Raw genomic sequence first — 12,894 nt, forward strand, 5'->3', positions numbered from 1 at the left:
ACAAACCAATTACCAGTCTAATTTTTTTACGAATCGAAAGTTAAAATCAGCGTTGTCATTATCTGCTTTAACTTCAACAATGGATAAACCCGGGCTGGAATTGTTATATGAACATATAACAAATCAAATTAAAGAGCCACAAGATGCATTAGTGTGTGTATTACATTGGCATATCATCAGCAACGGCTTCAAATGCACCGGAGTTGGGGATACGGTACACACTAACATGTTATCGTTAACCTTTTATTTCCGTATAACAATAAACATGGAAATAGCATAGCAGTTGTGTTGTAATTATTGATAACACTTTTTTTTTTTTTTTGATTCAGTGTAAAAGCAAAAAAGAAAAAATCCTGGCTAATTCAAGATGTGTTTGTGTGGCTTTTGGTGGGAGTTTTATTTTGTAAAATTAAAATATATTTAAAAACCCTGTTTTAAGTGTCATAACAAAAGAACTAAGGTCGATGACAGTCACGTTTTGCATCCCTTTTTGACTTCATACACAATAAATATAATATATCGGTGAACATTTTGTTCAGTATCACATCACATTCATGGATCGCTACATAATTTTGAAACATTAAACAGTAGTTGCTAATCAATTTTCAATTGACTAGAAATATCGCTAATCAAGATTTTCAAACAAAATGTTCCCTGTAGGCCTATATTCAACGTTCGGTAATTTTTTCACATGATATATTTGACAAAAGGTACTTTTTATTTCTTTCATCTTTTAAAAGTTAAACATAATATTTTGTCCAGAATTATGAAATATAAAAGCATACCGACCTGTAAACAGCATTGTCTGCTCGATATAGAATTTTGACAGGTAAAAGTTAGTAGACCAGTTTTTATTTTAATGTGGCGAAGCATTGTAGTAAAGCAGCTAATTTTAAATTTGAATGACGTCAGTAATCCAATGATGTCACTTTACATCATCTTACAATAACACTAAACTAGGTAGGGCCTACATGATGTTTCCATTTTCAGAATGTTGAAAAAATTCCAATGCAAAATTGCTTTTGAAATTTTGTTGTTTGAACATTACTAATACACCTGGATGTGTTTCTTTCTGATTATTATTATTATTACTTTTTTTTTTTTGCAGCCATCTAACAAACAGAAGAAAACAGAAAAACTTCCTGCTGGGTGGAACCAATCCAGTGACGTGTACGTCTTGAAATATCAGTCGACGAAACAGGAGGAAAGTTTTACACTCAAAGCCATCTTAGCTGATGACACATTGATAGTGAACTTTATGGTATAGCTAATATTCATATTTTAATCAGAACTCTTCATATTCAGTGTTTATCTACAGACCCATTCATAAAATAATAATTTGTGTGCTTGAAAGTTGAATATCCCCCACCTATGCAGTGTAATCAAACTTGCAAAAATAATATGACGCTAACAAAGAATTTCCAAAAGTCTACTGGCCCTGTTTGCAAGAGTATAGTTGTTTTCTTTTTTTCTTTTTCGTTTTCATTTTTATTCGAACTTGCATTCACATGTTTAAATACATACAGTACATCTACACAAAACTATGATTATCACATTAAAACAAAATATATATCCATGAATATTATACAAACTTGCAGATATTGCTTGATACATTTATGAAAATAAAGCCTGCTCAATATTTTTCCGTCTTTTTCTTATTCTAGAAACCTTTGCCGGAGGGTATAAATGTAATGAATATAATTCTATTTGTTTATGAAACGTAATATGTTCTAAACATGTTTTCAGATTTGGTAACACTTTTTCCATTCTACATATATGTATATATTGTTTTATTAACAATAAACACATGTTAATAATGTCAGATTTTTGAAAATTAATAAAAATTCCAAACAAAAGAGTATCGGTTCTATAAGGTATAGTCATATTACATTTTGTTTTTAGTGCCTCAGAAAATCCAAACCAAACAGTTTGAACAAACTGACATTCAGCAACTAAATGAATTAATGTCTCTTTAGTGTCTCCACAAAAAGTACATTGTTCAGTTTGATATAAATTACACTGCAGCAATTTGCTGTTTGTATAATATATTCTATGATTTATTTTGATTGTAATTTTGAATCATGAGTATTTTGAGTATAGTTGTGAATAACCATCCATGGGACAGTTCTCTCGGGGGAAAGAATAGAGAAGTCACTACTTTTTGTAAGTAATCTACGGAGAAGTGAGCAGACAGGACTAAAAGTAGTTCCATTAAATATTGCACGAGATTTGAAAACTCCAAACTGCATCAAATTGTCTAGCTTTTTAAAATCAGTAAAGGTTCTACAAAGCTACCATTTAGTTACTTGTATTTGCCTCTTCATATATACTAAGACAAAAAAAAAAGTTACTTCAATTGAATCCAGTATCTGATTTAATTTTGAAAGTTATAAGTTCTTTTATTTATTTTTATTTTTTATTATTATTATTATTATTATTATTGTTATTTGTTATTGTTATTATTTTTATTATTTTTGTTATTGTTATTGTTTTTATTTTTATTATTATTATTATTATTATTTTTTATTATTATTATTATTATTATTATTATTATTTTTTTTTATTATTTAAAAAAAAGAAAAGTTTATTGCCCCAGAAAAACAATAGATAATGTCAGGGTTGGGGCCCTGAATCATTACTGTACATATAGCAATTATACACAGAATATGCCATGGAGCAAGGAGAGAAATTAAGGGAAGAAAGCTGAAATAATCATAGTTTTGTCAAACTGGAAGTCTTCACCTGTTTGTTGCAACCATTGTTCTATAAGATTCCAGAGTTCGACGATTTTGGGGCAAGCGTAAAACAAGTGATCCAATGTTTCTGGCTGGCGATAACAGAAATTACAGAGATTTGAATCAACATATTTTATTTTATATAAGAAAGTATTCGTTGCTGTAATTCTATGTAGGATTTGATATTGGAACCATAACAGTGTTGGGTCTTTCAAAATCTTAAATGGCAGACTATAATACTTCGCCCACTCTGAAGGGATAAAAGCAAATCCTTCAGCAGAGTAAGTTCTTTTATTTTAACATACATGCATTTACAAAATTGCTATAAGAAAATTTGCCTTGGTGTATAAACTACATTTATTTAACTTCAGTGTAGTTATGACTTAAAGTTACAGACCCTAGTTTTTAAACACTGCTGAACAATACAATTTCACTATAAAAGCCGTTTTGATACTTTAAATTGGAAGTACTTACATTTAATTGTTTTCGTACGCCTGAAGTAGTTCTGGTCATCCAGGTTTTTGTAATACCCCAAAAAGCATTTTTCATAATTCTAAAAACGCATGTGTGTCTGAGAAGTAATGGTTATCGAGTAATCTGTACCCGTAGTTATTTTTAGATGATATTTCCCTGTTTAAATAGCATTGATTTTAACTTCTCTTTGTTATAACTTTTTCCAAATGTGTTGCAGGTTTGTAGATTAACTAAACTTACTGTCCATTTTCACGGGCTGAAACTAGAGTTTGCACCTTTAACAATGATGTTGGTTTATTTCCAGAGAGACCGGGATGAGAAAGTGGCTAGCATGCCCATCAGAGTGGGAGACTATGTAACTGATAATCTGAAAGACTTTGATGAGTAAGTTCTTAAAGGCACTCGCCCTACCTGTCGTTAGCAGTGCAGTGTCAAATATTTCAGCTGTTACAGATTTTTACTGTTATATCATGCATTACTTTTAACGTCTTGCTTAAATTATCAATGCAAAAAAACAAACAACAAAAACAAACTGAGGTACATATATGAGCTAAAACCACCCTATGTAGAATAGTAAAATTAATAAACTTAATGATAACACTGCACATCACATTTTAGCTATGTCTCTGGCTGCCCAGTTCTGCCGTGTCAGTGTTTCTGCAAGAAAGAATGAATGCATGAATGGATGTTTAACGACACCCCAGCATGAACAATACATCGGCTATTGGGTGTCAAACTATGGTAAATGCAAATCTAAAGTGATGATCAACATCAATAAAAAAAAAATCAACAGTTAAACAAAAACACAATGTAAAGAACCTTGCAAAAACAAATAACACAGATAGATACTGACTTTTACTCAATTTGTGCTGTATTGGCCATTCGCAAAGAGAATGTTACACCTCTGCACCACGGTGAGGTTACAGCACGCGCAGGGGTGCTAGAAAGAAATTTGTTGGTATGGCGCTATGGAATTGAATGCAACCACAGTCAACAGGGGATATGGGGGTATGGAGGTCCTCCCCTAGAAAGAAACTGGGTTAAGTTTAGGATTAGGGTTAAGAAAATCATACAGTAATGACAAGAATAATTAATTTTGTCAAAAGGTTAACTTAAAAAAAGCTATATTCTGCAAAACATTTGGGTATGGTGCCATATCCGATTTGCCCTCTGGCAGAAACCCTGACACAGTGTGTGTATAAACCACTCGTTGTATCTGAAGGGTGGTATTTAAAGCACCCTCTGGGCCTGAGTCTCTCCTGTCCTGGACGGAGGACCCAGCGACAGCTGACACCTGCACCCATGACAGGCGTGTGCTACAACAGCTTGTTCACATTAAATCCTATGACCTGACCTGACCTGGGTCACACTGGAAATAATTTAGTTTTAGCCAATTATCAGATATATATTCCCTTCAAAATTATTAAAAAGTAAATACTAGTAACTTAAACACATTTTATTGGCCAAGGTTAAAAGTTGTAGCCACTTTGGATAAAAATTAGGGGCTATTTCTCATTCCAGCCAGTGCTTCGTAACTGGTGTAAAAAAAAAAAAAAAGGCCATGACATGTACTTTAAAACCTGCAATTTAAAGGGAGCTGTCACTCTTGCTCCCTATCATTTCATTTCAACTTATTTTTGTGCTTGTATCTAATTAAGGTTCAAACATGCTGTCCTGGGCACACACCTCAACTATCTGGGCTGTCTGTCCAGGACAGTGATTTAGTTGTTAATTGTTAGTGAAAGAGAAGAGAGTGTAGTGGCCTTACACCTACCCACTGAGTCGTTAAGACTCGCTGTGGGTAGGAGCCGGTACCGGGCTGCAAACCCAGTACCTACCAGCTTTATATCCGATGGTTTAACCACAACACCACCGAGGCCGGTTGCTCCCCATCATTAGCCTGAGACTAGTTCAAGGAGAGTAATTTTTATCTCCCCTTGGTATGTGAATTTAATACTATATGGTATCAGTATGATAATATCTTAAATGGCTCCCAATAATCTAAGTAGCAATTAATCACTACCCTCAGTTCTTTTCATGGCTATGCCTGGTACCATCCTGTCTATGGGGTGTTTTGGGATGCTTTTGGCGGTAGCAACATGGCCGATAGTGACATGGAGCCTAAGTCAAACAAAAAGTGACCCAAAAAAGCCCCATGGCATAAATGTTTACCATCAGGGCCTGTGCTTATAAAATGTTTAGAGTCCAGACTCAATCTCTAATGACGTCACACGCATACATTTTGTATGGCGTTGTCATGAAATTAGTGTGTCTGATTATATTAGCGTCTTGAGTCGAGCACCTGACCTGGTCATGCTGTGTCGGGTAAAAATCAGTTTGTGTTATATATATACCAGGCCTTTCCCAAGGATTTTTTTAAGGCGCTTACATTTTTAGCATCACTATAACACAAATCAAGCCAAAATAAGTGGGGTAGTGGGTTGAAAATAGTTAAGTGTTTGCCTTCAATCCAGCTAATCATGCTCTTTTTTCTAAAGTAACCCCACCCCCATCAATTTCATAATTTGTGCCATGTTGTTGCTGTTGATTTCAGCATCGTGTTAAATGCTTGTTGTGATTTCTGCTTGTTAAATACCTAGGCTAAGAATGCCGACTTCATATGATATTCCATTTATTAAAAAAAAAAAAAATTAATAAAATTAAAATTTACGGTCTTTTTAAAATCCAGCTAACTTATTAAATGTCGTACAAATATATATCTAACACTATCTAACAAATATGATTATTGATTATTATTTGAGCTGTCGGATAGATTATGTAACCGTTTGTTCTCATCAGAAGATAGAAAAGGGTTTAGCCAAAATTTTAGCCATTTGCAAATTTTATTAGCCATTTTTTTAAAAATAATTTTTAATTAGCCAATGGCTAATCTGATTGCCAACTTTTCATCCTTGAAGCTTGATTGCTCGGCACGGGAATTGCGTTACGCATAAGCACCTTCCTGATGGATTAGCTGTCCCAGTAGATGTGGTAAAATTACTAAACACCAGTTGTGAGCAGACGACTGGTCCATTGTTAGGTATTTAGGAAGTGTTTTACCTGTCATAGTGATTAGGTGTGCTTGGTATACTGGTACACAAGTTGTTTGCAAGAGGTAGTCGACTGCCACGCTCGTACTTGTGATAATTGTTTTTCTAAAGCACTTCAAATCAAGGCGTAGCGGCAACTTATTTAAGGTGCTTCCACGCCGTCAAAGCGCTTACTTTACGGACCAAGGCATGTCGGGCCGCTACGCCTAACGGCCCTGGGGGAAACCCCTGTATACATGTAGTAGTAGTGCAGCTCGATTGATATGTCAAAATCCATGGTATGTGCTATCCTGTCTGTAGGGTGGTGCATATAAAAGATCCCTTTTTGCCAATGGAATAATGAAGCAGGTTTTCTCTCTAAGACTATGTCAAAATTACCAAATATTTTACATCCAACAGCCAATGATTAATAAATCAGTGTGCTCTAGTGGTGTCATTAAACAAAATAAACTTTAACTTTTTGACTTTTTTGGGGGAAATTGTAAATTGCATTATCAAACTTGTATTTCAGAGCCTTTAGGAATCTTTCTGAGCTGACAAAATGTTTCAAGAAAGAGATTATGATCGAATTCAGTGCCTCCGGCAGTTCAAAAGAATCAAGAAATCTCTCAGATGAGAAAGCAACACGGTCACGGCCACCGTATGGTGAAAGCTATACACAAGGGCCTGATAGACCTCGTGGTCACCAATCAAACTGGTAAGTATGAGCATTTAATACAGTAGCTGTGGCGAGACGTAGCCCAGTGGTAAAGCACTCGTTTGATGTGTGGTTGGTCTGATACGACTGGTATGTTGAAGGCCATGGTATGTGCTATCCTGCCTGTGGGATAGTGATTATGAAAAAGATCCCTTGCTGCTAATGGAAAAATATAGCGGGTTTCCTCAGTAAGACATATAGTGGTGGGATGTAGCCCAGCGGTAATTTTACTGAAGCGTACACTTGATGTGCGGTCGTTTTAGGATCGATCACCATCAGTGGACCCAACATGTTTTTTAATATGTAAAATATGAACTTCATCTAGTAAATCCAATTCGGTATTTGCATGGATGTGAGAGCTATGCGTAAATGCGCTTTTCCATTTTGTCTAAAAAAAACCCACCCCAAAACATGATGTTCAGTACTGTTGACCACACAAGATTCAGTTGCATGTTTTCACGGTTTCAAGTTTATAATGTGTGCCGTATATTATAAGTTATAACCAGTTTAGATTTTTTAGCATTAAATGCAATTTTTGGCAGTTCCAGGGGTTGCAAACAACAATTTTCCTTCAGGGGCCCTGGACCTCGGCCACATGCAGTAAGCTTTTTTGTTCCAGCCCCTCTCACATCCCTGTATTTGTCCCAGCTCTGCCTTGACAAATACCGATTAACATTTAAACTCAGTTGATATTTTCCATCCTCTATTTGTTTAACAGGCCTGACAGACAAGAGCCGTTTGTCTATGGACGAGGTGACCTTGACCCTCTGGGAGGTGGAGCTGGTGGAATGATCATGGATCCCCGAGGGACCCATGGAGCTCGGGGGCCCAGATTCGGCATAAGCCCCGGTGGTACCTACCCAGTACAGTTACCACCGTAAGTAGAACTCTTTAGCATCAAAAACCAATTCTATAGTAACTTCATATCTCAGTGATTTGTAGGCATATATGTCTTAGGATCTTGATCCTGCCATCATAAGCAACATTCAACAGAAAATGCCATTCAGTTCCTCATTGACTGAAACATTTTATAGTATGTAATATAATTTATATACAAAAGGACACCAAATGTAATTCTAAAACTTTTTTGTGCTTTTTTTTATTGTAGTCAGAAGCACTTAATTTATAATTTATTTAATGGTGGAATTTGAATGTTTTTGTATATCCTCGTATATATAAAACAATGTGGATATATATATTATAAATTGGAGATGTGTTATGATGAAAGAGAAAAATTAAAACTTTGGTCCCCACAAAGGCATTAAGTAAACATACAGTGTATTGTTACTATTACACATCAGCATATGAGACAGGGGGACAGGGCAGGGGCTATTGTCCTTCTGTGTTGGAGCAATTTCTCAAATTCGGGGGAAAAAGTTGGTGATATTCGGGCAAAATGAGCTTGCCTGAAACCTTTTCACCATGTATTTTCATCATTCTATCAGGGATTCTACATTATGGTAGCCCCACTCCCATGGCTAGTGATATTCAATGTTGGGCTAGTAAATCACTACTATTGCCATGCCCGATGGCTAGTGAATACATAATTGTTGCATTTAAGTCTTATTTTATAAATATGAATATTCGGCCCCCCCCCCCCCCCCCCCACCACCACCACCCAATGTTAGTGTTTTTAAGCTCTATCTCCCTCTTTAGGTCACATACATTTATATCTAATTATTACTATTATTTAGTAAAATTGTATTAATTTAAAGTAAAGTAGGGCTAGTAAATTTTTAATCCTGGCTAGTACATTTTAAAAATCACTGATGGATTTTATAAAAATTATAGAAACCCTGATTCTACCCACAATATTAGTTGTATCCATGTAAAATTGTGTAGTGATTTATTTACAACCCGTTTTTAGAAGTTTGACAGTACCGTAATGTTAATATGAATAAATGTTAATGTTATTATCCAGATTCAGGCATTTTCATTTAATTGATGCAAAACTCGGCCTGCTGCTCTACAAAAATGGGAGCCTGTAGGCCTATGCTAAATTACAGGATGTTAATTTTCTTGAAGACCTGTATGCTATATCATGGTATTTTGAATAAAATATGTTTTATTTATTGATCCGTTCAACCTGATATCCAAATGTTACTACATATCAGTACGATTCTATTATATTTTGTTTGCTAAGAATATATGCAAGATATTTTTTCTCTGTTCTTCTTTAAGTGGTGCTGTCCCACCTGGAGCCAGATTCGACCCATTTAGTCCCGTGCCTGGTCCTGGATCAAGGTAAATTAAAAAGTTAAAGCTTATTTTGTTTAATGATACCACTAGAGCACATTCATATATTAATCATCAGCTATTGGATGTGAGGCAATTAGTAATTCTAACATGAGGTCTCAGAGAGGAAACCTGCTACATATTTCCATTTAGTAGCATGGGATCTTTTATATGCACCATCCCACAAACAGGATAGCCTTTGATATGCCAATTGTGATGTACTGACTGTAACAAGAAATGGCCCAATGGGACCACCGGCGGAGATCGATCCTAGTCCAACTGCGCATCAGACGAGCACTTTGCCACTGGGCTACGTCCTGTCTCCAGGGTAAATTTAAAGATATTGTGATATGTTCTTGGTTTCAGGTTTTATCTTGTGACAATATAGAGGTGTCACATTCCCGATAGTGGTGACAGAAACCAATTGGTTTTGCATTTGATTCAGTTTATCAACTCCCAAACTGTTGTAACAAAGGCTGTAGTACACATGTATATACTGTCCTGTCTATGGGACGGTGCATATAATGAGACCATGCTGCTAATTGAAAAGAGTAGCAGCAGGTTTCCTCTCTCGTTATCAGTGTGGTCCTTAGCCGTATGTCCAACATCATATAACCGTAATTAAAATGTGTTGAGTGCTTCGTTAAAAAATGTTTCTTCCTTCAATTTATTAGAAACTGAAATTGCCAACCACTTGATTAAATGTGTTTCAAATTCTACCCAACGTTTCAGCAATATCCAGCTGCCTTCATCAGGGGACTGTTATTCCCTTATCTAGAAAATTTTATATAGACATTCACGATTAAATGTTTTCCTGATGATCCTAATCCTAAATTCTATTAATGTGCCTCTCTCCATTTAAGATTTAGGCACGTCTCTCCTATACCCAATCTCTGGCATGGCCAGTGGTCGGGTATGGACAGAAGATTTCCTGATGAAGACAGTTGGATGCTGCTTAAATAGGCCTGTGTCGAAGAATTTTAGCAGGGGAGGGTCTAGAATGTGGGGACCGAAGTTTATAGGAGGGGTCGAGTTATGCTTCCCCAGAAAAGATATTTTAAAAAGGGAAAATATGCTTGAACATGGTTTTCAATCCCTAAAACCCTCCCCCTAAACATATGCCTTCAAATCATTGGGTATAAAGTATAACCAGGTTAATGATTCAGAAATGTTTGAACTTTTTAAATGTTGTACTTTTTAAACTTCTTTTTTTTGACACCCATAGCCGGTGTGTATTTTTGTGCTGGGGTGTCATTAAATATTCATTCATTCATTCATTCATTCATTCATTTGATAAACATTCATTAATTAATTTTCCAACTTTTCTTGTAGTATATAATTGCTGGAATAACCAAACTTGGATGAGGAAAGTTTGAATTTAATATAAAGGCCACTACAGGTCTCAGCGTTGTAGACTAATGGTTAAGAGAGCGAGTTTCTTCTCTAGACCGTTTGTTACAATTACCATGATGCTAGACAACTGTTGAATAAACTGCGAACCTATTTTGTAAAAGCAGGATCCATGCAGAAATGGAATATAGTGTCCAGTAGACTAATTGACTATAGTCCGTCCCATCATTCTATTAAAATATTTTTTGTCCATAATTTCATTTTCGTTTGAAGTAAGATGAAAGGTAAAAGTGTTTTGATAATAACAAAAAACTACTATTTTTGTGTGCAACTTACAAATAAGTTCATAAATAAATAACTTAATAGTAGATTTCTTAGTATGAAAAAAAGGCGTTCCCTGTGGGACGGACTATAGTAGAAATTCTGTTGGACCAGTAAACTTTGGTTGGTGCTAGTCTGGTGGACCAGTGAGGTGTTAGTTCTCTACTCGTCCAACCGGAGGGGACTATAGGTTTCATCTCCGTCCTTCTGTCTGTTTGTCTGTCTGTCCCACATATACATGTAGTTTTCCAGATGGGTTTTTCTTCACAATGCCTCGAGATATTAAGCTGACATTTTGTGTACAGTTTTATCATGTACATGTACTGCTACAAATCAAGTTTTAATTTCACGATTTGCACATTTGTAACACAGTTATGGCCCTTGAACTTAGGAGATACAAAAATCTGTTTACATGACTTCTTTTTTTTTTGCAATGCCTCAAGTTATTGATTTGAAATTTTGTGTATAGCTTTATCATGTACTGTTACAGATCAATTTTAACTTTCATGGGGATTTACCCTTTTTCCATAGAGTTATGGCCCTTGAACTTAGGAGATTTGACAATTTGTTGTGCCCTGTTGGGGACATGTATTGCTTTAGTAGTACTCTCAGAATGCTTATTTCATCACTGAAGCTTGTATCTGCATTACAGGAGGCAAAAGAAAAAACCCATCCTGCTTTGTTACAAGCTGAATCAGTGTAACAAATGTCTCTTAAGAACTGTAACTTGAAAAATAAATGCTTATTCTTCATGTTATAGTTAGTTATTAAAAGTCATTTGTTACAATGAATCAGGTTTTAAGAAAACTGTATTTTTTTATCTCCTGAAAAACATAAATAATACAGATACAAGGCTCTCTTAGTTCAGCGATGATTTTTTCTTTGTTTCTTTGTGCATTATTTGATTGTGTTAGAATGGGACACACAGTATGTATTTTAAATGCCTTGTAAAATGCTCTTTGCTTATTTCAGACCTAACCCGGATCACATGAGGCCTCCAGGTTTTGATGACATGCAGATGTGAGAGCTGGACATTGTGCCAGGAAGCTACTCTACATGAAGTGTTTACAGCAGTTACGAAACGTTTCGTACCCGATTTATTTTGTCCCCAATTTGTTTTGTCCTAACCTACACACTATCATTCTATAGCCTAGACGTTTCGTCCCCTGGTCATTTAGGACATGTTTTTTGTTGAATTGTACATGTATATTGTTTGGTCTATCTTAGTTAGTTCTTCGCTTGGGAGATTTTAACTTGGTTTCTTTTTTCAAGGTTCAAACATGCTTACTGTGGGCATGGAAAGAGTACTTTCTAAAAATAAAACCCGTTAAAAAACTGTTCTAAATATGTTCTGGTCATTTACACGCTGGTACACACTTTATAATTAATTATCTCTGCGACATAGGTTGTTGCGTGACAATATTTGATCAATCCACATATTATTTAAATGACTGAGTATGACTTAATGTAGTGTAACTAAACAGTAATATACAACTCAAATAATTATGTTTATAATAATATGTTTTATTGAGATTAACAGATATTGTATTAAAGTGACAGACCCGAGTTTCTAAACACTGCAGCATATTTTTCGCTATTAGAGCCGTTTATGATCACTGAACTCAAACATTACTTATATTATATTGTTTAGATTATCCATTTCCGTAGAACCGAAGTGTTTCTGGTCATCCTGTTGTTTCTAATATCACAAAATTTATTTTTCATATTTTTAAAAATGCATGTTTGTCTATTGATTCAAGTTCTAGTCTATTTTAAAGGATATTTTCCAGTTTTAACATCACAGACTCTTTGTTTCACTCTGTTGTAACTTTGTCCAGGACCAATATTCACAAAACATCGTAAGCCTAGTTTTACACGTAAACGTAAATCTACGACTGAAGAGCTATTCACGAAACAACGAAAACGTAAGTTACGTGTAAAGTTGGACGTAAATATAAGAGTGCCTCCGGTTACAACTAACGCTGCACGTAAGTCATGTACATATAATAAATCAAGCACGATCGCCGTTATT

The 12,894-nt window shown here is 35.3% G+C and overlaps 1 protein-coding gene across 1 annotated transcript; it reads left to right on the forward strand.

Moving 5' to 3' along the window:
• Nucleotides 1–30: 30 nt before the first annotated feature.
• LOC121377216 (proteasome inhibitor PI31 subunit-like) lies at nt 31–12,406 on the forward strand. Its single transcript, XM_041505123.1, has 7 exons — nt 31–214; nt 1,109–1,261; nt 3,514–3,593; nt 6,771–6,956; nt 7,675–7,833; nt 9,138–9,200; nt 11,835–12,406. The coding sequence occupies exons 1-7, from the start codon at nt 80–82 to the stop codon at nt 11,884–11,886; spliced, it is 828 nt and encodes a 275-aa protein (XP_041361057.1). The 5' UTR covers nt 31–79; the 3' UTR covers nt 11,887–12,406.
• Nucleotides 12,407–12,894: the final 488 nt, after the last annotated feature.

This window comes from Gigantopelta aegis, chromosome 7 (genome assembly GCF_016097555.1).
Source record: "Gigantopelta aegis isolate Gae_Host chromosome 7, Gae_host_genome, whole genome shotgun sequence".
NCBI classification, from domain to species: domain Eukaryota; kingdom Metazoa; phylum Mollusca; class Gastropoda; order Neomphalida; family Peltospiridae; genus Gigantopelta; species Gigantopelta aegis.